This window comes from Mustela erminea, chromosome 9 (assembly GCF_009829155.1).
Source record: "Mustela erminea isolate mMusErm1 chromosome 9, mMusErm1.Pri, whole genome shotgun sequence".
Taxonomy (NCBI): domain Eukaryota; kingdom Metazoa; phylum Chordata; class Mammalia; order Carnivora; family Mustelidae; genus Mustela; species Mustela erminea.
The window spans coordinates 21,762,884-21,788,890 of record NC_045622.1 but is presented as its reverse complement, the minus strand read 5'-3'; the positions used below and the strand labels follow the sequence as shown (position 1 = coordinate 21,788,890).

The 26,007-nt window shown below is 50.4% G+C and overlaps 1 protein-coding gene across 5 annotated transcripts in view; it reads left to right on the top strand.

Moving 5' to 3' along the window:
* Positions 1-26,007, top strand: part of KIRREL3 (kirre like nephrin family adhesion molecule 3) — a 545,218-nt gene that overhangs the window by 397,927 nt on the left and 121,284 nt on the right. For all 5 annotated transcript variants that reach the window (XM_032359297.1, XM_032359300.1, XM_032359298.1 and 2 more), the window contains exon 3: positions 20,938-21,015. In XM_032359297.1, coding sequence (XP_032215188.1) covers positions 20,938-21,015 — 78 coding nt within the window. The remainder of the gene's footprint in view (positions 1-20,937; positions 21,016-26,007) is intronic.

Genomic DNA, 26,007 nt, shown 5'->3' with positions numbered 1-26,007 from the left:
TCTCCGAGCCTTAGTTTGAGATTGATAACTGAAGGCTACCTGTCTCTGAGCACTGTTATAAAGACTGAATGACAAGCAGAGCGTGAGGGGAATTATGCACTTTGAGGTGGCCATGCCCATTTGAGCAGAGAAGCCACAAGACACGTCACCCCACCCCCCGCCACCTCTCACTCATGCTTAACCAGGGGGTTGCTCAGCAAGACAACTTTGTACTTGACTGTGAGTGTCCAGCCCTGCTTGGATTACCACGTTACCTAGTTACTCCGTAATGATTTAGTCCTAGAACATGGCAGCATTAAGCAATGTGATTCTTATCGATTCTGGCTCTGTGTCCCCCATGAACAAGGACACATGAAGAGTAGCCTCTATAATTCAAGATCCTCAGGTGCCTTTTGGGGGCCAAGCGTCTTGCTGTGTTTTCCTGGACGTGTACGGTAATCTGAGCTCATTTTTCACATCCCACCTTGGAAATGCAGCCACGTCAGGGGAGGGATGCGGAGGCTGAGAACTCTCCGATAGTTTGTTTTTAAAGAGAGGAAGTAAAGAATAATGTCCGTGTTCCAAGCTGCTGAGGGAATTAGGAAGGCAGACGGCCATGACTCAGGTTGGAATCCTGCCAGGGTTTATGATATCATTTTTATTTGCCAAGAAAAACACCTCCTTCGTATCTCTCAGGCAGTGAAGGGAAGCCAAAGCCCAACCCCAAACACGTTCTGTGCGGAAGGTTTAAGACACACAGACGGGGCTTAATGATAACAGTGGCCATTTACATTTATGGAGTACCTTTTAGCTCAATGGACCCCCAGGGTTTGACAAACATCATGGACAGATGAACAGACAGGCGCGAAGTGCTGCACAGATCCCTTGGCACCCACATTTCTTCCAGGAGGCCTCCCCGGAGCCCTCTTTGCCATTTGGCATGAAGGTGGAAACTCCAGCACTTTACTATCCAGGCCTCTGCTTCCAAACGCTATTAAGAAAACAGGGGATAAAAGTACCTCCTGTTGACAACATTCCACACACTCTCAAGGTAAAGGTTAATTCCTTTCCAGGGTGTTCCAGAGAGCTACACAAATGAATCCGAAGTTGTCTGATAGCTGATGTTGTTGACTTGAAGGGCCATTATTGGGCTTCTAGCCCATTGCTTGGGAGGCATGAATGGTGGTGGCTTCCGGCCTTCAACTTGAATGATGTCAGGGCGGGGAAGCTCTTCCAGGTCTTCCTGAATCCACCCTCGCTGCCCCCATCCAGGTTCAGCCCAGTGAGACGGAGGGAGAAGGGCTGGTAGGGCTGACAGCCCTTATTCTGGGCACCTGGCACTAGAGGACAGTTGAACCCACGTGGTGAACTTGGAAATGGGACCTCTGCTCTACTCAGCCGGCCTGGACAGGAAGGCTGGGCCAAGCTTACAGGAGCCACAGAAATGTGTGCAAAATGGCTTTTCAGACCAAAGGCCATGGAATGGGAAGGAAGAAGGGGGGTCGTCTAAGAATCTAGGAGCACGAGGAATAGCTGTCAGAGAGGATGAGGCTTGACAGGTGCTGGGGACAGGCAGGGATGGAAGATGCGGGTAGGGGTTGGCAGATGATGTAGAGCTGTTACACAGAGTCTATATCTGGATAGCAAGAGATGGGAACCCCAACACCCTGCTTCTTGGCCACCAGCCAGGACCACCCTCTCTCCAGGAGCTGGGCCGGGCTCCCAGGGCTCATGGGGCCCCTCACTTGACCACCCAGCCCACACCTGCAGTCACGTGCCGGGAGCCCTGATCGCCACTGACGGGTGTTTCTCTGATTTCGCCCGTGAGGACGGCTTCGTGGCAGATCCATCATCTCGTTTTCCTGGAGGTCCTGAGGGGCAGCCACCAGACTGCACACGCTGAATGTCAGCTCCATTAAGCTAACACATTTGCGTCGCTGCAAAACCCTATTTACACATAATAAACATGGGGATAGACACCACGGAGGAAATAATACGGTATTGATTAAAACAATAGCCGGTAATGCCTTCTCGGAGGCTGCAGTCACCGGCGGCCTCCTTAGAGGCCCCGCTCGCTGGCTGAGCGTCCCTCTACCTGGCCACTGCAAGCTCTCATTCTCCAAACCGGAAAGAGAGACCTCTCCCTGGGGCACGGAGAGATGAGCAGAGGCCTCTTTGAACGGAGCCCTCACAGTGTGCCAGGCCCCGTTCTAAGGGCTTGATCTCATTTTACCCCCCAGAGCAGCCCTTGGCAGGGGGTGGTGTCAGTATTTCCATTTTACAAAGACAGGAGCCGAACAGAGCAGAGCTCAGTGTTTTGCCTAGGGTTGCTCCATGGACGGCGGATTTGAAGCTAGGTCAGTTGAACTGCATAGCACGTGCTATATTCATTATGCTAGACTCCTTATAGTTCTGCAACTATATATGTAAAGATATAGCGAGAGAGAGAGAATGAGCCACGGCCAGGAGGCCAGGCCTTAGGGGCTGGGACTCCGGACAAGACTTACCCCTGATTGGTATAGGGTGGCCAGTACGCAGCTCAACGTTGGTCGCAATCCCAGCTCTCCTGTGCTAGGAAGGAGGCCTGCAATGTAGTCAGTCTAGAGGTTTCAGAGTCTCCGAAATGAACAACCTCATTTTGGAAAGATAGAACTGCTGGCAAGCCTAGAGCAGGAATTTATTTTCCCTAGGAGGCAGATAATCCCTTGGTTCCGAAGGCATCCTCCCCAGCTGAGGACAGCAGGAGGGTCTGTGACCACAGACCTGTGTGTCCGATGGAGGAAGCTCCGGTCACACACAGGAGGGGAAGGGCCGGGGCAGCAGGCCAGGTGGCTCAGGGTAATTTTGCATGAGGACGAGGAGCTGGTAGAGGCTGACCCCCAAGACCAGATAGCAGTATCCAGTCAGTAAGGAGCAGCCGGTCTCTGCTCTGTCATTTACTGGTTGTGTGACTTTGGGCAGCCACTTAAGCAGTCTGGCCTCGTACCAAAACTAAGGAGAATCCTACTTCTGTGTCAGTGTGGTGAGGACTCCGTAGGAAAATGGGTGACGGCGGGGAGCACTGGCCTGTTGCGCAGCCGGCACTCAGTAGTGTCTCTGTCTGAGGGCAGAAGGGAATTCTCGGTGACCTGCCTTTTCTGTCCTCACGGGACTGCAGGCCTGCAGAAGTCCAGAGACCTCTGTGTTCCATTCAGCTCTCACCCCCTGGGGATACCCGGAGCGGAGGGCGCCCGCCGTGTCTCAGCCGTCCCCGCTGAGTCCAGGCTAGGAAGGTAAATGGGCAGATTTTGCATCTGCTGAAATCCTTGCTCTGCCGGTTCGCTTTCTTCCACTGTAGCTGAGGATTTCTACTAAAGCCTCCAACCGTGTCTGGATTATTGCTTCCGGCAGCATCAGGGGAGGGCGTTCTGATCCCCACTCTCACAAAACACGGAAGGCTGAAGCACAAACCGGGCTTAGCAAGGCTGGGAAAAGCGGTCACAGGTGCTGTTGGAGAAACCCAGGCCACGTAGCAAACAGCCCATCCTCGGAGAAGGCAGTCATGCAGAAGAGGGCTCCAGGTCCGATGGAAACAGAGAGGCCCAACTGAGAGTTCAGGGCCAAATAAAGGGGAGGAACCTGGCTCTGAAATCTGGCAGATGTGGGCTCCAAGCCTTCTGCCACTTAGCGGTGTGACTCTGGGCTGGGTGCCGGACTCCCAAGGCTCTCTGTTTCCCGTCTGAGCAAGAACACTGAATACCTACCCCATGGAACCGGGGAGTCAGGAGGCGAGGTCTGGTCTATTACAGGGCCTCAGTAAGAGTCCCCTTTCCAGCACCATCCTCCTTCTCTCTTGGGGAGCATCTTTCCCTTCCTTGTCAGAACACCAGAGGCTATCCATGTGAAAGTGTCTTACTCTGGTTCTGAGACCTGATCCTGACTCCCGTGGAGACTCCTGGATCAGGCCATGGCCAGGGCAGACAGAGGGTCCCTCAAACCTGAAAAGTCTGGGGCTGGTTCTTCCTTCCTGGACCCAGAGAGGAAGACAGAGCAGAGCAGTCCCGGGTCACACACGGCCCTGCTTGGCCAGGGTGCACAGAACCCATGCCAACCACCTTGCCGCCGGGAGACTCGTGGGAAGTCAGTGCCTGAATGCCTGGAGCCACATGGGGCTTGAGGTGGGCAAGCCGGAGACTCTACCGCAAGTAGACAGGAAATTCCGGCTCCATCCTCCACATCCACAACCCTCCACAGTATGCCTCAGCCTCCCCTTCCAGATTTCCCTGTGCAGATCCTGCCTGGCTGCCCCAATCCATGCTCCCCCTTGCCCGTTTCCACCCTGAACCTTCAACCCTCTTTGAATTCCTCCCATCTCGAATGCTCTCCCCTGTCTCCTAACTGGTCCCCAGCATCCCATGCAGCCCAGTTCTAGTCGCATCTCCTCCATGAAGCCCTCCCTGGCCAGAGCAGCACAGTGACCATTGGTTTCCCTTTGGGTGTGCATCCTGTGTCCCCGCTGTGGGCGCCCCTGGAGAGCTGAAACGAGCCCTGTGCATCCATATACATTCTATTCTCGGATTTTACTCAATGTCCGGCCCCGTCCAGGTGTACTGTTTTTAAAGACCTCGAGATCCAGGGAGACAGGCAGACAGATGAGTGGGACAGGTAACCTTAACAGAGGTACAAAGCAGTGGGGGAGCAGAGAGGGGGTCTGGGAACCCAAGTTACCAGCAGTGGGAACCCGCAAGGATCATCCAGATCCAGATGTTAAGAAAGACACAAAGGCCGACCCACTCGGGGAGTCATCCCCGTGGGGCCAATGTTGCACGGGCTTCTGTACGCCTCCCCTTGTTTCCTCTGTCCCTGTCCTCCATGCTCCCTCTCTCCAGTTCTCTCCTCTCGGGGCTTCCTTCTTCGTCCAGTGCCCTGTATGATTCATGAGAGAAGTTACTAGTTAAAGGAGAGAGTGGGTCCCGGAGACCCTGAGTGCGGCTGAGCGGAGGCCCAGTAGAAATCTAATAAGTAGATCAGAGGGATAAAAGCTGAGACAAGCAGCAGGAGGGTTTAAGGAAATGAGGATCTTCAGTCCCTAGTATCCGAGGAGGTCGTAATTGACAGAGCAGCCTGAGCTCCCTGGGCCCCTGCATTGAATTTAAGAATTTGGATTTTATACTCACCTATGTTTGGGAACTAACTACCCTCCCAAGTGATAAATTCCAAGGGCTCTTGGTGGAAATCACTAGAAGCCACACTGCCATCATCTGTTAAGTCTCTACCTGTTCATCTTCCGGAGCCTTGGAGAGCTGGTGGGCACCTTGGCAAGTTCTGGTGTTGGACCTTCTGGTTACTGCTTCATAAAGTCGGCATGTGCTGGGGGCAGAGTCCGGGCTTCAGGCTTGATCCAGACCGAGCAGCCACATGGCCTCAGAGAGTCACGCCACTCGGCTACTCTCCTCGAAGGCTAGGGTAGAGTCTGGAATGCAGGAGGGATGGCCAGTTTCAAGGATACTGGTCTCCAGGTAGGTCTCCCCCCTCCAGGGTCTTGCACTCACGGTGGTCCAGAGATGCCCGGATCTTCCCTTGCAGAGACCTGTGTTCCCCGGATCCTGCCCTCTGCCATCGACCCAACTAAGTGCAGAAGTCCAGAGACTGAATTTCTCTCCCGTGACATTTTGATGAATTTAGACCCAAACTCACTCGGTTTATTGATCCTAGAGAAAATGTTCATCCTTTAAAGACCACCCAACTGCATACTTAATCCATGTGCCACACACCGGGTCGATAAGAAACGCCACCAAGACAAACACAGTGCTGAAGCCTTTATTGAAAGAGGACTCGGTGACATTCGAGTCCTCTTCTCCTTCCACTCCAGCAGAGCTCCCCCGCCATGGAGGCAAGTGTCCCCCCACATCTCCCCGTCCCCCCCAGTCTGAGTGGTGATCCGCAGGAAAGCTATGGGTTCTCAGCCCACTCCACCGCCAACGACATGCTATGGGATGGCGAGCCAGCCCACTGGCCTCTCTGTGCCTCAGTTTTCCCATCTAAGAAACAAGAGATGGGCAGCTCCCTCACCACTTCTATGTGGAATGAACAGCATCACCGTATGGAACGGCGCCCGGCACAGTGTAGCTGCTCAGTGAACATGACTCCCCATGCTTTGTTTTACAGTCCCAGCACAGAGACCCTAATCCGTGGCTCTGAAGTCTTTGCCCCTCAGCTAATCAAAAAGGGCCCTCTGGGTGGGCCTCCAGACAAAAAGCACTAGGGAAGAGAGGAGGCAAGTCAGCACGCCCCCATGAGCGTGCGCGCCCACACTCAGCGGCCCCGTGCAGGCCTGACTCGCACCGCCAGCTCGGCCGAGGCTCTGGTGACAGCATTCTGCAGACGGAGAGGCTGAAGCCCGGTGACTTGTCCAAGTGATGTGACACTTTCTCCCACTAAGTGATGTGTAAGGGAAAGGAACTAAATAGATGCTGTCTAAAACAGAAGCTCAGGAAAGCGAAAATTGTCTGTCTTGTTCACACGGTATCCATAGCAACCGAACCCACTCGTCGGTAGCTCTTAGCAAATAAGGGGTGAGTGACAGAGCTCGTGAATGATGGAGAGAAAAAAATCCAAGATGGAAACCTGAATGACTTGACACTTAACCACATAAGGCTGACCCACCTCAGAGGCTGACTTATAGCATGTTTCTGGAAGACAGAAAAAGGGCTGATGAGAGCAGAAGCTGTACAGATTTCGGTTCTCAAATCCCCAGATGAACTCACAGACCTGAGCCCTCGCGTCGGCCCCCAAGGCCTGGAAGGGAACTAAGGTGCCAGATCAGTTGGCGACCTGTCAGACAGAAGGCTAGACTGACCCGGTCTTTTTGGTCACTCATCCAATGTAAGCATGTATTGATTGCCTGCTATATGCCAGGATCTGTGCTAGGAAGGAGAGTCGCAAGGATTTGTTTGCGTGGAGCAAAGGATAATAAGCCATCATCTCATCCGTAGAAAGTCTCATAACAAAGGGATGTGGGAAGCATGGGGGTCCAGGAGAGGGAGTGCCCACCTGCAGGGATGGATGGAAGAAGGAGTGGAGAGAGGGTTTCCTGAGAGGGTCTTGAACTAGGGATGACATGAGGTGTTTGAGGGCAGTGCAAGAATCCCCAGCTCGCAGGAACAGAACGGGAATCAGCAAGGGCACGTCCTCAGACCCATTCAGTATGACCAGACCTGCGGTAGGGCAGAGGGTTGGTCAGGAAACAAGACTGGGGAGGAAGGCAGGCAATCATCCCTGCTGCCCAGGGCACTCCCAGGATGGGAAAGGCAAGGATGCAGCTCTGCGGCAGGTGGCCCTGGGGAAATGACTTCACTCCTCTGAGTATCCAGTTCCTCCTCCGCACAAGGGTAAATGGGTGATTTCTACGTTCCTTTCTGGTTCTAACATTCTATGACATTTCTGACTAATGCACGAGATCAAATATGTACACAAGACCAGAGGCATAAGAAAATACCCCAAGAAACGTGTGCTAATCTAGTGCAAACAGTGTAAGAATTGCATAGGCTAGCGAACGCGGGCCATGCTGGAAATACCTGTGGACTTGTCCTTCCGGGCCACACTTCCTGGCTTCCAGAGCCCTGGGTCATGCCCAGCACAAACGGAAAGGGAGCATTCCCAGCTGAGCCCCCGGGAAGTCTGGCCCTGCGCGAATGCAGTACCCCCAGTTGGCATTACAGAAAGGAGCTCTGGAGAGAGACTCCTCGCCTTTGTGTGGTGCCAGGGTCTGAAATTGGAGTTTCACCTCATCCCACAGAGCTCCCAATGCTTGGAGGGAAAAAATGCATTTGTAAAAAATTAGCAGGAGCTCTGGTCACCAAGGAAGGGGGCATCTCATACCCAGCCAATCCTAAAGCTTGGGGAATCTTCACGATCTTTTGGGGAGACCCTATTCGTTTGGGTGGGGGAGCATCAGTCCTTTAGGGAATACCAGAAAGCCATAGTTCTCTCCTACAAGAATGTCTACACTCAGTTTTGTATGCATATATTTCAGAAGGACGTAAGAAGACCCGATGGAGGCCCCTAGAATTCCCCTCCCCACCAGACATCAGGTTAAGTCTCCTGCCCTAGTTCAAGCTCTCTGTTTTGCAAATGAGGAAATTGAGTTCCAGAAAGAGCAGGTGACTCACCCAAGATCACCCAGTGAATGGGAGCAGAGGCAGGTTCCCAGGAAATTCAGGCCAGCCTCTACCCCAAGCAGGGAGGCACACAGCAGGACCCAGGATCCCTGGTGTGTGACACAGAGCTTGGTCCCTGCAGATGCCACGGCTGCACTCGGGCAGGGAGTGCAGAAAAGAAGGACAACCAGGCTCTGGTGGCTGGTCCCCAAGGCTTGTGCTGTCTCCCCGGCTGTGGGCCATGGCAGCCAGCCTTCCCTGTGGAGAAGGGACCTAGGTGTTGGCGTGCTGACTCAGCAGCTTCTGAGCCATCATTCCATTCACCACATGGAATGTTCCTCCGGGAACACTGTGGGGTGGGGGATGGTTCCTCCAGGACACACCATCAGAGCTGCCCGCCTCCTCACCTCCACAGTGTGAGTAGGAGATCTGTATCTGTGAGAGGTAACTTCCTGTACCTGGGGACAGGGGGTGGGGACCAGGAACAAAGAGGACTCAGACCAGATTCAGGTCTTGGTTCTGCGGCTCTAGAAATGACCTGCCATGGGCAAAGGATTCAACCTTCCTGAGCTCTGTTGTCGTCCACTGTAAAATCACGGTCTTTATAATAATAATCGTGTTATTATTTTTCTGACTTCTGTTTGTTGAGCACTTACAATATGTACAGCTTTTGTCGAATATGTGTGGACAGGTGATAGGAGCACACCTGTCCTTACCTTCCCCTCCAGCTTCCTGACCAGTTATCCTCAGTCCTCACCGTAGCTCATTAGTCTCCATTTCACAGACTGAGGAAATGAAGGCAGCCACCTCAGATCAGGTCACAGTACTAGGAGCGCCTGGGTGGCTCATTCGGTTAAATGTCCTACTCTTCATTTCAGCTCAGGTCATGACCTCAGAGTCGGGGGCTCTAGGCTCAGCAGAGTCTGCTTGAGATTCAATCTCTCTCCCTCTGCTTCCGCCCCTCCCCTTGCACGCACGCACTCTCTCCCTTAAATAAATAAATAAATGATCTTTAAAAAAAAAAAAATCACACTACTGTGTGGGAAATCCCAAGAGCTATGGGCCCAGTGGTCCCAGCTTCCTGGCCTGGCTTTTCTCAGCCTCAGGAGCTGGGAGAGGACCCAGCTGTCCTGTTCAAACCTGTAATCCAGGACAGCTGTGGACATTCTATTCCTCTGACCCTGCACTTTTTAAAGACTGTTCTTGTGTTGGACCAGGGTCCCTCATGGTGTCCTCCAACCAGAGAACCATCTCCAGACCAACAGAAGATATAAATCCTTCCATAGCTCAGGCCTGGGCCACCAGCCCCCATCACGTGGCTATGACAGCCTCTGTGGTCAGAACAGAACCCGAGTCAAGGTCCCTCACAGTTTCTTGCAGGCGAACAGGTGGGCCTGCCGCTGCCCACATTCGCTGAAACCTGTGAGTTCCCTGGCTCCGATACGGACCAGGAGGGGTCAGTGTGGACGCAGGTCTGTTGTGGTTGCTCCCGGCCCATGCTCGGAGAGGTACGAAGCGGCCCACGGATGATCCAGCCAGCAGGCTGGTGGGGGCAGGTAGGCAAGGCAGGAGGTGGTCGGTGGCGGTGAGTACCATTTCCCCCTCAGAGGAGATTTGTCTAAGATGTCGCTGCAGTCTGGAATTCCTTCTCATTCTCTCACTATAATAAGGGAGTGTGTGTGCTCGTTCTCCCTCTCTCTCTCTCTCTCTCGTGCTATCCCAGTCATCCTCATCCTGGGCTCTGGTGGGGCTGCCCAGCTGGAGGGCCCCGAGTGCCTCCCCCTCCCCGGGACTCTGCGGTGGCTGTGTAGGGTTCGTGCGGTCCCCAGCATGCCTGAGAGCAGTCAGCCTCCCACTGGGATGGCCTTGTGCGGGGTAAACTTTCATGTTCTTATTAAGTGATGGCTGGTGGTTCAGAATCACCCCCCTGCATCTGTTTGGGCTTGATTCCTAATCAAAGCTCAGGCTCTCCTTTTCCCCCTCGTGCTGAAAGATTGGCGTTCAAGAGAAGAAAGGTGCTCTGATGTCCGCTGCTAGGCTCCCAGCTGGGATGTGGGGCTCCGGGGAAGATGGGGAGGCTGGGTTTTACCCCAAAGTCTTGGTTCAAATCCCAGTTCGCCTATGGCCAGCTGGGTGACTTCAGGCACGCCTCAAACCTCTCTGATCCTCGATGCCCGCCCCCGTCCAGGAATTTCTCATGTCCTGCGAGGGTTCAAGGAGAACATGTATCTGGCATGGAAGGACTTGAAAGCCCTGTGGGGGTGTTAGCCGCTGATACCTGGACACGACTGCATCATCTGACCATGTTCTCAGCCCCTTAGGGACAAAGGGCTTCCATGGAGCCTTCTGGAATTCGCAGACCTTCCATAAGGCATCTTGAGCCAGAACAAGGGCGTAGAGCCAGGCTGTGGCACTCCCCCTAACCCTCTCCCAGAGGCATCCCCCAGTGATGGCTCACCCCTCCCTGCCCCCCTCACACCAAGCAGAAGAGGCTGCATTTACACACTCTGATTTTCCAAGGCAAAAGAGACCCGTGGCGCTAGGGCCTCCGAGTAGCCACATGGATAGCTAGATAAATAATTACTAAATAAATAAATAAATAAAAATAAACAAAGAAAGCCTCGAATGAGCTTGAATTGCTGCCGTGCTGAGAGGTAACTGGCAGATTCAATTTAATTATAAGATACAGAGTTGTAATGGGGTGTGTGAGGCTCAAGGAGGATTTCAATAATGGGAGGACAGCGGGGCTCCGTTGCCTTCTCCGCTGGCGCTTTTCCTAACCCCACTGCCTCCTCCCCTTCCTTGCCCTGTGGGTTGGGGCAGCGGTGGGAAGATCAGCGCAGCCCGGGAGGCCTAAGTCCACCCCAGCCCCAGGATTTGCCTCCTCTCTAGCCTCAGCGCCCATGACCACCCCAGGTGGCAGGCCCAGGGCCAGGCCTTGATCAGGACGCCCGGGGAGGAGGCCCAGGGCCTCGAGGGGCTCCATGCTCCCAGCCCTGCCTTCTCCTGCCTCCATGAAGATGTGCAGTTTCCAGAAGACACAGCCCCTGCTGTAAGGCAAGGCGTAGCCACCGGACTGTGAAATGACAACTGTGATTTATTTGACTGGGAGCAAAAGCATGCCATCTCCTGGTCTCCCGCCTGTTCAGCTTTCTACCCAGAAAGTGGAGGGGACATCCCCCAACCCACTGAGGCTTCGGTGGCCCCCTTCCGGCCCCAGGACCTTATAGTCAGAGAGCATGTGCTCTCTCTCTCTCTCTGTGTCATACCAACCCAGCTGCCCACCTCTGCCCTGGGGTGGGGGTGGGGGCTGCCATGTTGGTGGGCCCTATACTTCGCACACCCCTCCAACTCCCAGGACATTGTTGCCCTCTTCTGCCCTCTTCACTTTTGCCAGGTGAAAGCAGATATCTGCCTCCAGGCCCCCATCTTCGCTCTTTTCAGCAGGACGTGGGCCGGAGGGCAGAGGCTGGCCATTCCTATCTGACTGTACTGATCAATGCCTGAAGGCCAGCTTATGGCCCTTATGGGATTCTCTTGGTTAATCTTCAGCATTTATGGTTTTATTGGGGCCACAAATAGGTGACAAAGAGGTTTGCAAACTCATAAGTATACAGCAGTAGCTCTCCATGCTTCTCTGCCCTGACCCCACCACCCTGTCTCCCCGGGAGGCTAGCCATCCTTTCCCAGGCAGGGACTCTCCAGGAGCCTAGCTCCCACAAGGACGTCTCAGCAATGCCCATGACTCATTGCCCAGTACCCTCTGAACACACATGGTCCCCTTCTTCCCACCAGGGTCTCTGCCAGTCCCCTAGGCTGTGTGCTCAGCGTCCAGACAACATCCCAGCAAAATGACACAGCCTGGGCTCTGGGATCAATTGAGCCTAGATTTTGTCCCCGACTCCTGCACTTCCCTGCTGTGTGACTTCAGCTAAATTACTCAACGTCCCTGAGCCTCACCTGTACAATGGGGCTAATAATCCCTATCGTGAGGAATCTGTATGAAGGTTAAGTCCAAATATAAATTTTATATTCAGAGCAGTTTATTGGGCCTCTAACTTCCCAAAAATCTGGGCCTCAACAGAAGTGCAGCAGCGCGGGGTAAGGGCCAACTTGGAAGGATTCCTTATGGCCCTTGATCTTAGTCCTTTGGGGACTCTGTTGGTCCTGAAAGAGAAAAGAGACGCCCTCTTTCTGCCTGGCCTCCTAGATGTAATTGACTGGCTACACCATCCTGAGCCTCCCTAGGGACGGACACACAACTGTCAAGTATCTGGTCCCATTCAAACCTTACTCACCAGTTCCAACTTTCTCTTAGGAAAAGTCTAAAAGCCTTTCAGGCATATGGCCTTCAGCAGTCCCTGTTCTTCATGGGATAAGTAGAGTGATGACAGGCCAGGAGGAGGAATGGCCTTCATGATCCCGTTTCTCTGTCATATTCCCTCACAGAGCAATTAACCCCCTGGGATCAGACATCTTAAACCAGAGATGGCTGAGGTAATCTTGTCCATGTGATAAAACTGTTTACATCAAATTCTTCAACCAACATTATTAAACTCCCCCCAATCGCTGCACCTCTCACAAAGATATTATATCAGTCATCCGAAGAACCTCACTCATAATCAGGGTTACTGGTTTTGACGCTTACCAGCTCTATGACCCTGAGCAAGTTATCGAATCTTTTGGATTATCTGTTTCCCATTTTATCCAATAGGAATAATAATAATACTTAACTTTTATGATTGAAGATGATGCATGCGGAGTGCCTAGCCCAGAGACTAATCAATCATAAGCAATCAGTCAATGGCAATTTTAATTGTAATGGTGAGTTAAGTGAGTTGATACCAAAGAGGGGTAAGGCCAGGCTGCATCCAGCCCCCAGGGGGTGGGGTAGCCTATGTCCCGATTCCAAGGTGCACGGGGGTGTGGGAGAGCCTGCCAACCCTGGAGCCTGGACCAATGCCCAAGTGGCCCAGCGGAAGGCCACATTCTGAGTCCGTTGGCAGCCATGTTGGAATTCCAAATGATGAAGAGTTGGGAGAAAGACCCCAAGCAGCGTCTGAGGGTAGAAGATGAGCCCAGCATTTCATGAAAAGAAAGATGACAAGAGCCAGGCAAGGTCTCAGAGAGCCAGCCTGCTGGGATGGGACTCAGCGGGTGGGGTCATTTCTCCCAGAGAACTGAGAACAGAGCACGGCAAGGTGCACCAGGCCTGCAGTCAGGCAGACAGGTGGACTCAAGCTTCGCCCCTCAATAGCTTCAGGACCCTCAGTCAACACCTCGGCCCTCTAAAATGTCCATTTCTTTATAAAGAAAGAGAAGAATAAAAGCACCTGCCTTTACAAGGTCTGTGTGAAGGGGAAACAAGATGAGAAAAGGAAAATGCCCATTGCTGTTCAGTTAATGGCTGATGTGTCCTGACCACAATGGACAGAGTCAGGCCAGTGTTGCAGGAATCTGGGGAAGCCAGAGGGGTGATGACCACGTAGGCCCCAGACTGACAGCGGGCATGTGACATCTGGGGCCAGCAGCAACATGGACAATCATGGGCCCCACAGCTGGTGGTGAGGAGTTGCCGACAGACTGCCCGCCTTGGCCATCCTGTGGATAGCACCATGCCAGCCTGTAAATGGAGGGCAAGGGTGGACGAAGGGCTTCCCTGGTGTCAGTTTCTGCTGGTTGGTGGCTGAGGCTGAGCCCTCCCTACCCTCATGTGTCTGCGGGAGCTGTTTGTTGTCCCTGCAGGAGCTAGCAAAGATGGGCCCGTCGTCACCAAGACTCTCTGGAATTATCACAACGATCGTTAACCCTTCTTAAAGGAGGGTTAGCCACTTGAGCTTTTCATGTAATTCATTATTTTAAAAACTTAAGACGGTAGCTGTTTCAGGTTTCTCTTACATGGATTTAATTGGGATGTAATAGCATCGTTAATTAAATACAAATCAATAATTTAAAACAACTAATTGATACTTAATATGAATGGGGGATAAACTTAGTCCTAATATAATTAACTCCAATAGGTAATGAAACAGCCATTATGTCTTTACAACAATGTAAAGTTTATAGTTCTTTAATAAACTTTGAGTTAGCAAGCAATGAGAGTCGAAAATTATGAAACAGGTATTATTGGGCTATTAAACATTTATTACTTGTCCTGGAGGGCTAGAGCTAGTCACTAGTCAGGATTAATAAACTTTTGCTATTCCTCTCTTCAGGCCTCTTTACCAGAGAGGTTGATCAGAAAACTGGGATCTCTGTGTGATTTATGGGCATCATTATTGCCTGGGATGTGAGCTATGATGCAGCAAACAGGATGAAACAGAATTGAAGCAGAAAGCAGGAGTTTAGTGGAGCATAAGGAATAACACAGAGGACATTAGGAGAAGGAGAGGAAAAGCGAATTGGGGGAAATCGGAGGGGGAGACAAACCAAGAGAGACTGTGGGCTCTGAGAAACAAACTGAAGGTTTTAGAGGGGAGGGGAGTGGGGAGTGGGTGAGCCTGATGGTGGGTCTTAAGGAGGGCACGGATCGCGTGGAGCACCAGGTATGCTGCATAAACAATGAATCTTGGAACACTGCATCAAAAACTAATGATGGGTTTTATGGTGACTAACATAACACAGTAAAAAAAAAAAAAATTTTTTTTAATTTAAAAAGAAAAAAAAAAAAGCAAGAGTTTAGCAGAATCAAAGTGAGGACTTTCCCATCCAAGTACTAACCAAGCCAGACCCTGCTTAGCTTCTGAGATCAGACGAGATCTGGCGCGTTCAGGGTGGTATGGCCGTAGACAGTGAGGATTTTCCAAACGTGACAGTCTGGCATCCTGGGATCGGCCAGGCATCCCGGCAGGACTTTTGGTGGCCCATTGCCCATGAGTCAGGCCATCGGGGCAGACACCCTTTGTTAAGGCAGACCCCCAGAGAAATCTCCAGGCTTCGAGGTCCTGGGGGTGGGAATCACCCCAAGCCCTGCAACTCCTTTTCCCCCCTCAGGGCTCCTGCCACGACTAGGGCCGTGCACGTGGAAATAACTCACATGCTGCTCCCGACCCTTTGTTTTCCTGAAGTCCTGTGTTTGATTTTTGTTCACCTCTCCATAAGGATGTGCCTTTCATATTCAACCAGACTGCGATCTCGTTGTGAAGGGAAGCTGGCCTTCCGTGCTTTTGCTTTGCATGTGGGAGCATCTTGATGGGCAGCTATGGGTCAGATATCCTACTGGTCACCCTTTGTTAATACATGCTGACTGGGCAGGGCTGGTACGGACACTGTGGGAGAATCTACCCACCCTACCCTACTGCTTTTTATGTCATTTGTTACATAACGAATTGGTCTATAGACCAAGACATCTGCGCTCCGAGGCCAGAAAGGCTGATTACGAATATATTTCTTCAGATCTAAACTCCTGCTCACACAGGCCTCTGGGACCCCCCCTCACTTGGAAATCCCATCACCTCAAACATGAGAAGTCTAAAAATGCGCCATTTTCACCTCACGCCCAAATTGGCTGCCTTGGTCAGTTACTTCTGACACAGACCCCACCTTTCTCCATTCTGCCCGACTAAATCCACCGTGGTCATCTGCCCCCTTCCTCTGCTGGAGCCACTCTGTCACTCAGGCCATTGTCCCTTTCCCAGAACGTCTCTCAGATCCATCACTGTCTCTCCATCCCCGGCCACTTAGCCTCACTGCTACACCCACCTGGCTGGCCTTCCTGACTCGCTTCCTCTTCCGGCCCCTCAGCGAGTGTCTACCCCATGAGCCTCCAGAGAAGGCTGCCTGGAAGTTCGTTCTATCTCCTTGGATGAGTCTTCCCTTTAAAGAAGAGGGAGGATAAACATGACGGTCCCTAACCCCCAATCTGATATTTCATTTCCGTTTCCTGTGCTCGCCCTTATCAGCTACTTGAACCTAGGCACCCTTCCCCAAGTGCCTCTGATTTTCATATTAACCATAAGCAGAAGGTCTTATTCTCCGTGTCCACATTTTATAAATGAGAACATTAAGGCGCAGGGAAGCCCTGGCGTTGCTCACTCTGGCGTGGGGGAGCCGGGCTCTGGCCAGGACTGACGGTTTCAAAACATACGTGGCCTCCCGGTGACTCCAGCCAGGTCCAGCTGACGCCTTCTCCATATGGTCTCGGGAACCATCTGGTGAGCTATTTGCGGCCCCCCACTGCTCTCCTGTGTCGAGGTGGCAGGGAGATAGAGGCTCTGAAGGTCCCCCTGAGAAAGTTCAGGGTCCTTGCACTGGCTCTCTGATCTCAGGCTGTCTTCCGAGAGCGGGGACAGGGAGCAGATGTCAGCCCGTCACCGCGCACCAGGAGGATGGCAGGCGTCGAACAAATGCGCTCCCTCGTCTGGGCTCACCCCCACCCCTCCACCATCTGCATCCATGCTAAAACGATCTTTCTAAGATGCGAGTCTGGACTGTGGGTTCCTTCTGAGGTCTGTGAAGGAAGAATCTGTTCCAGACCTCTCTCTTGGCTTGTCGACAGCTATCTTCGTGTTCATATGGCATCCTCCCTGTGTGTGTGTGTGTGTGTGTGTGTCCGTCTGCCTCCAAATTTCCCCTTTTTATGAGGACACCAGTCACATTGGCTTCAGGCCCCCTAGTGGCCATTTTAACTGGATTATCTGTGTCACATCCTTATCTTCAAACAAAGTCGCCTCCTGTGGTACAAGAGAGCCATAGTCCAGGCCGGAACCCTGGCCCAGCCAGGACCACCGACCTGTGTCCTCTATTGTTTTGATCCACAGCCTTGGCAGCCGTGGGACCCCAGACCTTACCCTGAGACCTAAGCTAGAAATCAGACCTGGATTCTAGCCTGAGCACTGTTATCAGCTTTGACCTTGAACTGTCCTTTTACTTCTCGGAGCCTCAGCCTCTGAAACCAAAATGGAGGAAATAGACCATTCTTCCTCGCCTACTTCACAGAGCTACTGTTAGCCTCTAATAAGGTAGTGAATATGACAGCATTGTGAAAAACCAAGAGTCCCGTAAATGTGAAGTAATAGCACTGTATCATTGTTATTACTAGTAAGAATAAAGAAATCCTAAGGCTAGAAAAAGGCCCATCTTCACCCTGTGAAACTGAAGGAAAACGGTACCATTTATAAAGCCGTCCCATTTTACTCCTCCCAGAGGAAATCTCATGTTTCCGAGACTTCTCTTCCAATGAATTACAACTTTCATACACTCGGCAAACACCCTCACCTAACTTACTCCATTGTGCCACGTCTCAGCCCACCTGATCTGTTCTGACCTGGGGGAGGGGAGAGCAGGTCATTAACCCAAGAGTCAGTGGTTGGCCCTTTCATTCAATCAGAAGACTGTCCCTGAGCTCCTGCCAGGTGCCAGGCATTGTGCTCCGGATCAGGGACTCAGAGCTGGAAACAGCAGAGTCCTGGCCCTTCTGTCGCTCAGTCTAGACACCTGGAGTTCCTGGGGTGCATACCCTTCTCCCCAAGAAACATGCGCTTTCCCCATAAATGTTTCCTTTCACGCTAGTATTTCTTAAGCCTTGTTCTCCTCAGATAGTAGTACCCTCCCCAGCCCCTCTGCAGGTGACCCTGGACTCCTTTGCTATTAACTTTCTTTGTAAGCCAGGATGACTTGATTCACGTTCATCATTTTCTGTGGGCGCCTTTGGTGCGTCTGGTGCTTCTGCTACTGGTAGGTGATCAGCCAAAGGCTGCAGCCCTAAGGTCTCAAGGGAGAAGACCCTGATATCTTGCTGTTAAAATGGGCATCTATGATCTGACTCCACCTTCAGTCCCAGTGCCATGTGACAAGGATGAAGGCAGTCTGGCGCCTGGTCTAGCTCAAAGAGTAAAGATTCCTGTTTTTTGTATCACATTCTGCCATCTCTCCCCTAAGAGCCTGGTTAGTCTGGTGAGGTAGAGTTGCCCCAAGACACAGTGCTTGCTTCCTGCTTCCCCCGGCCCTGTCTTTGCTTGGTGCCTTTGACAACACACCGTCTCCCCACCTGGGCTCCCAAGTCTCCTCCCTGCCCCCACTTCAGCCCTGTTGGCCTGCTTCCTCAGGCGCACCCAGTGACCTCCAATTTAGCTCTACAAATCTCTACAAAGAACATCCCAAGCTTTCACATGTGGCTAGATATCTAATTCTCACTTCACTAATTCTCTAACCTGCTCATTCTTGCAAAGAACCCAGTGGCTTCTCCCCACTTCTCAGTAAGGACTCTGTCGGAGAGCACTCTCCCTCAGTACATGTCTGCAGTGTGCTTATTAACGCCTTGTAATACAGCTGCCTAAATAATTAAGACTAACCCACACGTGTCAAATTAAATGAGCCAGATACATTGAGAAATTGCTCATCCTCCATTTCTTTTATTAATCAGGTTTCTAAAAAATTCTTTTCCTGCTCATTTGCAAAAATCGAACATGGTCGGTGAGACTCTTATAATGACTGTACATATGAACTCTCTCCTCGGACAATGCATTATGTGACTAAGGATAGGTTGAGTTGGGGTGGTAGAGACAGCCAACACAGATGATTTGGATTCAACTGGTCGACCACACTCTCTAAATCTCTGGGAGAATTATGCCCCCTCCATTTCCTTGAAAGCTTAGGGGGGCAGTCTAGCAAACCCAACAGGAATGTTTGGCCTAAATCCATCTAACATCTTCTGCCCCCACCACCTGAACCCATCCTGTGTTCCCCTGGTCTTGATGTAGGAACCCCAGCTTCTTTTCTCATTAGGAATCCCTGCTCATGTACTTTATATGGGCATAAGAAGTCAATGGAAATATAATAAGAGCCATAAGCAGTTGTATCATTCTGGCAATGAACAATGCCCGTGCGATTATAATGGGCTGGTTGACTCTGCCCATCGTCAGCTTGTCGAGGCTTCTCTACAGTCTCAGAGTCTTGGGCAAGAGGCTATTGTTCGCGGGAGCTCAGCGTGCCTCCTCACAGCTTGTACTTCCGCCGGCCCCCTCCTGGCAGGCTGCATTCCTGTCTCTTGAAGGTGGTTGTTAGAAAGAATCCACAAATATAGTAAGTAAACATCAAAGAGGCTTTGATCCGCAGGGCCCTCGACAGAGCAGGAGCCCTTGAAGAAAGGGCCAAGGCCTTGGATGAGGGAACTTAACATCGTCAATTTGGGCGCGGGAGATGTAAAGCTGTTTGAAGTGAGGCTGGCTTGGCCCTGCCTTCAGACGAGCTCGCGTGGAGGGGACGGAAGAGAAGTGAGCGCCTTTGGAAAAGGCACGCTCAGATCTGCTTCTCTGCTCTTTACTGATAGTTAATAAACCCCTTTAAAGAATTGGGAGATCAAAGCTAGCAACCTCCCAAGGCCATGGCATTCTGCCACCGCCCGCCATGCTTTGTTTTTCTCTAGGGCAAGAGCCCCTAAGCTTGACTTATCTGTTTCTCATGGGCCCTTTCATCCTGCAAACCATGGAGGGTAGACCTGGGTGACAAGAGGTGGATGGAGAGGTAGGGAGGGGGAAATGAGCCCACCCTGTCTAAGTTCCAACAGCCTAGATACTACCCGGCCCGGGCTCCGAGAAACACCCAGTGTCACGAGAGAAGTTGCTATGACACACCACACAGTGGGACCCTCCTTCCCTGTGGGACCTATGGAGGGAGCCCCTGGGTGCCCAGAAAGTGTGCCAAGCCCTGGGAGGGAGTGCAGTCAGATGCCCTTTCCAGAAATCCTACCCCTTTTCCATTCGCCTCAGCAGCGGTCGCATTTGTAGGAGTCCTAAGCAGAGAAGGGGGTGAGGAGTTTAAAATAATCCTGGGATATCATTTAGCGTCTTTGAATTTGGGATTTCTCACTTGCATAGTATGAAGAGCAATAACCTGTCTGCCGACCTCAGGGGGTACCATGGAGGTCAGAAGAGGAATTTGGTGTAGAATGGCTTCAAACCCCATAATGTGCTTAAGAGAAACCAGGATTTAGAAGATGAATACCAGCCTTCTTCTGAGGCAGACGTAACTCCAGTCCAACACCCACGCCCAAGGGGCACCCATTTATCCAATAGCCTGAAAAAAAGAAAAAGTCTCTTGCTTTTGCTACCTAGAATTGTTGTTCCACCTTACTTTTCCCTGTTGTGTCAAAGTCCTGTGGGACCAGAATCTACACCTTGCGTCTCTTAGCCATCCCAACCCCTGTGCTCCATGCTCAACCGAGTCCACGCTTCATAAGCCCTTGAAGACAGCACTGCCTTGTTCCTGAATATGATGAGATCGTCCAGGAGTCCCCAGACCCAGAAACTCATTCTCTCCCAAAAACTAGACTCCTCTACCTCCATTTTTGTGTCTTCTTCCAAATTCACCCAACCACTTCTTCATTCCTCCAAACTACGCTCTTCTGTGTCTGCTTGCATTGCTCCATCTTGGTCACCACGCGCTGGATTCTGCCTCTCCTTTGGCAGACCTGACCACAGTCCCAGCATGAGGCGGACATATTCCCCAAGCCTGGGATCTGTAGAGCCTCACTAACCTATAGAGTAGTGGTTACGAGCATGGACTCTGGAGCCATACTGCCTAGATTCAAACTCCTGGTTTGCCACCAGCTAGCTCTTCCAACTAAGGCTGTCTACTTAATACATCTGTAAATGGGGATGATATAAAAATAGAGATAATACTGGTATACAGCTCACAGGGTTATTGCAGGAATCAAATGAGGAATTATTGGCTTAATAGGATGCTCAGATCATAGCAAGTGCTATGTAAATGTTATATAAGTAGCCCTGTTTATGAGGGCAGCAGCTTCATACCCCCCAAAAAGGGGCCTTCACTGATACCGGATTCATTCCCCGCTCATTCACCTGTGCTTTTCTTCCAGAGCTGGGCCTCCAGAAGAGAGGATGCTGTCTGGTGCTGGGCTACATGGCCAAGGACAAGTTTCGAAGAATGAATGAAGGTCAGTAAGAACCTGCCCACCCTTTTGGGGGTAATGAGGAGTTGCCCTGCAACTCTGGTCCCGGAAGAAGAACCTGGGACAGTGGACAGAGCTGTTTAATTTCCATGAAACTCTTTATATAGAAATGTGGGGAAGAGTACCTAATGCCTGAAATACTGTATGCTGATTCCTAAGCACTTTTTCTCATGCTGTCCTCTAACACCGTCTGTGTCCTCTACTTCTCTTTCTTTTTTTTTTTTTTTTACAATCTTACTACCTATGACATTTATTTTTATCATTATGTCTATTTCCTTTTTTCCTGTTTCTTTTTTTCTTTTTTTTTTAATTTTTTATTTTTTATAAACATATATTTTTATCCCCAGGGGTACAGGTCTGTGAATCGCCAGGTTTACACACTTCACAGCACTCACCAAAGCACATACCCTCCCAATGTCCATAACCCCACCCCCCTTCTCCCAACCCCCCTCCCCTCAGCAACCCTCAGTTTGTTTTGTGAGATTAAGAGTCACTTATGGTTTGTCTCCCTCCCAATCCCATCTTGTTTCTTTTATTCTCCTCCTACCCACTTAAGCTCCCATGGTGCATCACCACTTCCTCATATCAGGGAGATCATATGAAAGTTGTCTTTCTCTGCTTGACTTATTTCGCTAAGCATGATACACTCTAGTTCCATCCATGTTGTCGCAAATGGCAAGATTTCATTTCTTTTGATGGCTGCATAGTATTCCATTGTGTATATATACCACATCTTCTTGATCCATTCATCTGTTGATGGACATCTAGGTTCTTTCCATAGTTTGGCTATTGTGGATATTGCTGCTATAAACATTTGGGTGCACGTGCCCCTTTGGATCACTACGTTTGTATCTTTAAGGTAAATACCCAGTAGTGCAATTGCTGGGTCATAGGGCAGTTCTATTTTCAACACTTTGAGGAACCTCCATGCTGTTTTCCAGAGTGGTTGCACCAGCTTGCATTCCCACCAACAGTGTAGGAGGGTTCCTCTTTCTCCACATCCTCGCCAGCATCTGTCATTTCCTGACTTGTTGATTTTAGCCATTCTGACTGGTGTGAGGTGATATCTCATTGTGGTTTTGATTTGTATTTCCCTGATGCTGAGTGATATGGAGCACTTTTTCATGTGTCTGTTGGCCATCTGGATGTCTTCTTTGCCGAAATGTCTGTTCCTCTACTTCTCTTTCTCTCTCTTCCCTACCTTTGCTCCCCAACCACTCACCCAGCACAATTAAATCTGCTTCTATTATCTTTTTTAATCCAGACCTCTCTACCTTTCTCTTCTATCATTCACATTTTTTGAATGCCTATTGAATAAACAGCCCCTTACAGGACACTTGGGAAAATAATGAAGAATAAGGCAGCGTTTTTATTTTCAAAGAACTTACAATGGGAAATCTGCCCTCTTTCCCAACTCCACTGGCCCTACCTCTCCTTTCTTACTCATGGGCCATTCTGCCTTCCTCTTGCTCTGGGTCTTTCCTCTGGGGCTTGACTGGGTCACAGAAGGCGACAGAAAGGGATTGACATTGATATGGAGGCTGGGAAGTAAATGGAATGCTATCACTTGTGGACCTGTTATAATAAAGAGCCAATCCCCTCATCCCCAACCATCTGTCTCCGTGCAGCTAATAACCCTCTCCATCAGATGCCACAGACTGTTTGTCAGGACTCAAAAGTAGAGAAACAATGGCTGGGATGCCATTTATTCATTAAAGTCAAACAAATGAAGCCCTGGCTCCCCACCAGCACAGCTTGCCAGGAGCTGGGCCCCTCCCCTCCCAAGGCCTGATCCCCTGTACCCTCATTGCCATTCCAGGCATGGAGGAGGCAGCTCACCTGTATCACCACTCTTCCCAAAGTTATACCAAAGTTCTGATGCCCTCTTCCCATTCCTCCTCAGCTGGCTTTTCTCCCACCCCACAGTCCATGACATCAGCACAACCACGGGCTCCCCAGACCTCACACCTTGCCAGCTGTAGGTTTGTGGCCAGCACCCATCAGGTGACAATTCAGCAAGAGCCAGGCCAACACAACTAAGCGTAAGGAGCAGCCCCTCCTGCATTTTGCAACCCATCTGTGTGAGAAGGCACTTCTCATTTGTAGGAGCCCCCTGACTGAGCATAGCCAGGCTTAGGGGCTGCACTGTCTGCATCCTGCCAGGTGGTCTTCCTCCCTGACTTTTCTCTTGCTCAGCCTACCTCCTCCCTTCTCAGCATCACCTGGGTGAGAGGGCTAAGCAGTAACTTCTAATTTGTGGGAATTGACAGGGCACCTCTGTCCGTGGTGCTGAATAGACACATTCTCTTGCTGGCGTGGCTCATTAGAGAAGCTGAAAATGAGGTTCATGGGGATCGGGGAAGCCAAAACGTCAGGAGCTGGGCTGGATTTGCAACCTCAAGCTCCAAGTCTCTGACCCAGGAGAAGGACACCGACTGCAGATCCTAGGGCCTAAAAAAGAATCCCATCACAAGGCTGATGAACACGATTTAACAACCCTGCTCCAACCAACCTTTCACAGGCAGCTAGGGGAGGGGTATAGTAGTCCGCTCAGGCTGCCATAACAAAGTACCTCAGACTGGATGGCTTAAACAACAGAACTTTATTTTCTCACGGTTCTAAAGACTGGAAGCCTAAGATCAAGGTAGCAGCATGGTCAGGTTCCAGTGAGAGCTCTCTTCTTGGCTCGCAAATGGCCACCTCCTCACTGTGTCCTCACCTGGCAGAGAGAAAAAAGCAAGATCTCTGGTGTCATATATATATATAATTTATTTGACAGAGAGAAATCACAAGTAGGCAGAGAGAAGAGGAGGAAGCAGGCTCCTTGCAGAGCAGAGAGCCCAATGCGGGGCTAGATTCCAGGACCCTGGGATCATGACCTGTGCCAAAGACAGAGGCTTTAACCCACTGAGCCACCCAGGCGCCCCTCTGGTGTCTCTTCTTATAAGGACACTCATCCTATCAGATCAGGGCTCTACACTTATGACTCCCTTTGACCTTCATTACTTTTGTAAAGACCCTATCTTGTAATATAGTCATGTTGGGCTTTAACATGGAAATGGGGTCTCAGTGCATTTGCCATAGCAGAAAGTTGTAATGGTAATACTGAATGAGGGATTCAGAAAATAGTAGGAAAAAGAAATTTAGATTAAGTAGAGAGTAGATACTGTTTAAATAAAGAGGGAAGGATGGGAGTCGGGGGAGGGGGACTATAGTAGGACTTGGAACCAAGACCAGGATCTGATTACTTCTGAAGACAGTTAGCTTTGCTTTTTACAACAACTTAACTAAGATGGCATTGTAAAGAGGTTTTCCTGTTAAAATGGGAAGATACTGGGGCACCTGCATGGCTCAGTGGGTTAAGCCTCTGCCTTCGGCTCAGGTCATGATCTCAGGGTCCTGGGATCAAGTCCCACCTCGGGCTCTCTGCTCGTTGGGGAGTCTGCTTCCCCTCTCTCTCTGCCTACTTGTGATCTCTGTCTCTCTCTCTCTCTCTCTGTCAAATAAATAAATAAAAATCTTTTAAAAAATAAAATAAAATGGGAAGATACCCAAACAATGCCCATTCTCTCTGAACCCCTTCTCCAAACACATGCAATCCAAACCAATGTGTTATTCTTTTCAACTGACTGTGGTCAGTTTGATTAAGAATGAGTGATTCCCAGGTGCCTTAGCCCTTGCCAAAATCTGTCCCCAAGGGTAGACCCATTAAGAATAAAGCAAGATATTCAGAAAGAGGGAGGGAATGGAGGCATTGGCCAAGGCCAAGGAGTGACAGAGCAGCTAACTCCCCACCCCAGCCTCCCTCTTTGCCTGTGGCTGTCACACTTCCCAGCTGCCCCAACACCAAGATTCATGCATAAGAACACAACCAGACACCAAGGAGCTGCCGCTGGGTAAACAAGGAGACAAAGAGACAGCAAGCAAGCTAAACCAAGGCAGACAATGTGTGTACAAATCTCAGCTAGCAAACAGGAGACCAGATAGGAGGTGGGTGAGACAGTGGGGCAGAAGGAGAGATGCTTATGGAGAACGGAAAGGATCTGCAGGGGTGGGGAAGGCTCCTCTGCCCCCACTCCAGTGTCTTGTGACCCCAAGTGCCCCCATCATATATGTGTTGCTCTCTCTAAAACTCATAAGCCCAAACTCCAGCCTGTCTGCAGAGAAGAAGAGGTATCAGTGAGCATGGGGAGCTGTTTTATGGCTTATAATTATCTTGTACCATACTCAAAATAATTATAACTTCCACATATTAATAATTGAACTGGAATAGCAGCCATGACATAGATCAAGAGATAGAAATGTCTGTCCATGCCACACTATACACCTAGGTATAAATTGAACAATTGGTAAAATAGTAAAAAATAATTTTCTCTCAGATGCTGGAATTAGTGAGATATTGGAACAATTAGCTGCTTCTTCCATTAAAGATAAGGTGGTAACCATTATAGTTCCAATTTAGAATAAATATAAAAGACTAACTTGTTCTGTATAAAAGCATATTTGTTCTGTTTAACAGTGTCTAATCGGGTGTCTGTCACCTGAGGAGAAGTGGTTCCCTATTTCACCTGTTTTCTTGTTAAGTTGGTGTATTTTTATTTCCCTCCTCCCCCTCCCGCCCCTACTCCTCACTACATTCAAAATAATAATAATAATAATAACAGCTTGAGAAAGAGCAAGAGAAAAAGTAATGAATGAACAGGAGTTTTTATAGATCTGGGGTTTATCATAAGCTAGAGTAATCACAATCGGCGCTGTTAAACTTCACAAAGCAATAAAAAGAAAACACTATTCAAAGGTCATTTAAGGAGGCATGTATAGTCAATGAGAGGTTTGCTCTATTCAGGAGCTCGTAATAGCTTCTAGGGTAGAATCCGCAACATTGCAGGAATAGAGGTGATGGGTAATGTGTGTGTATTTGCGTGTGTGAATGTCTCTGTGTGTGTGTGTGTTCTCCTGTTTGGATTCAACATATCT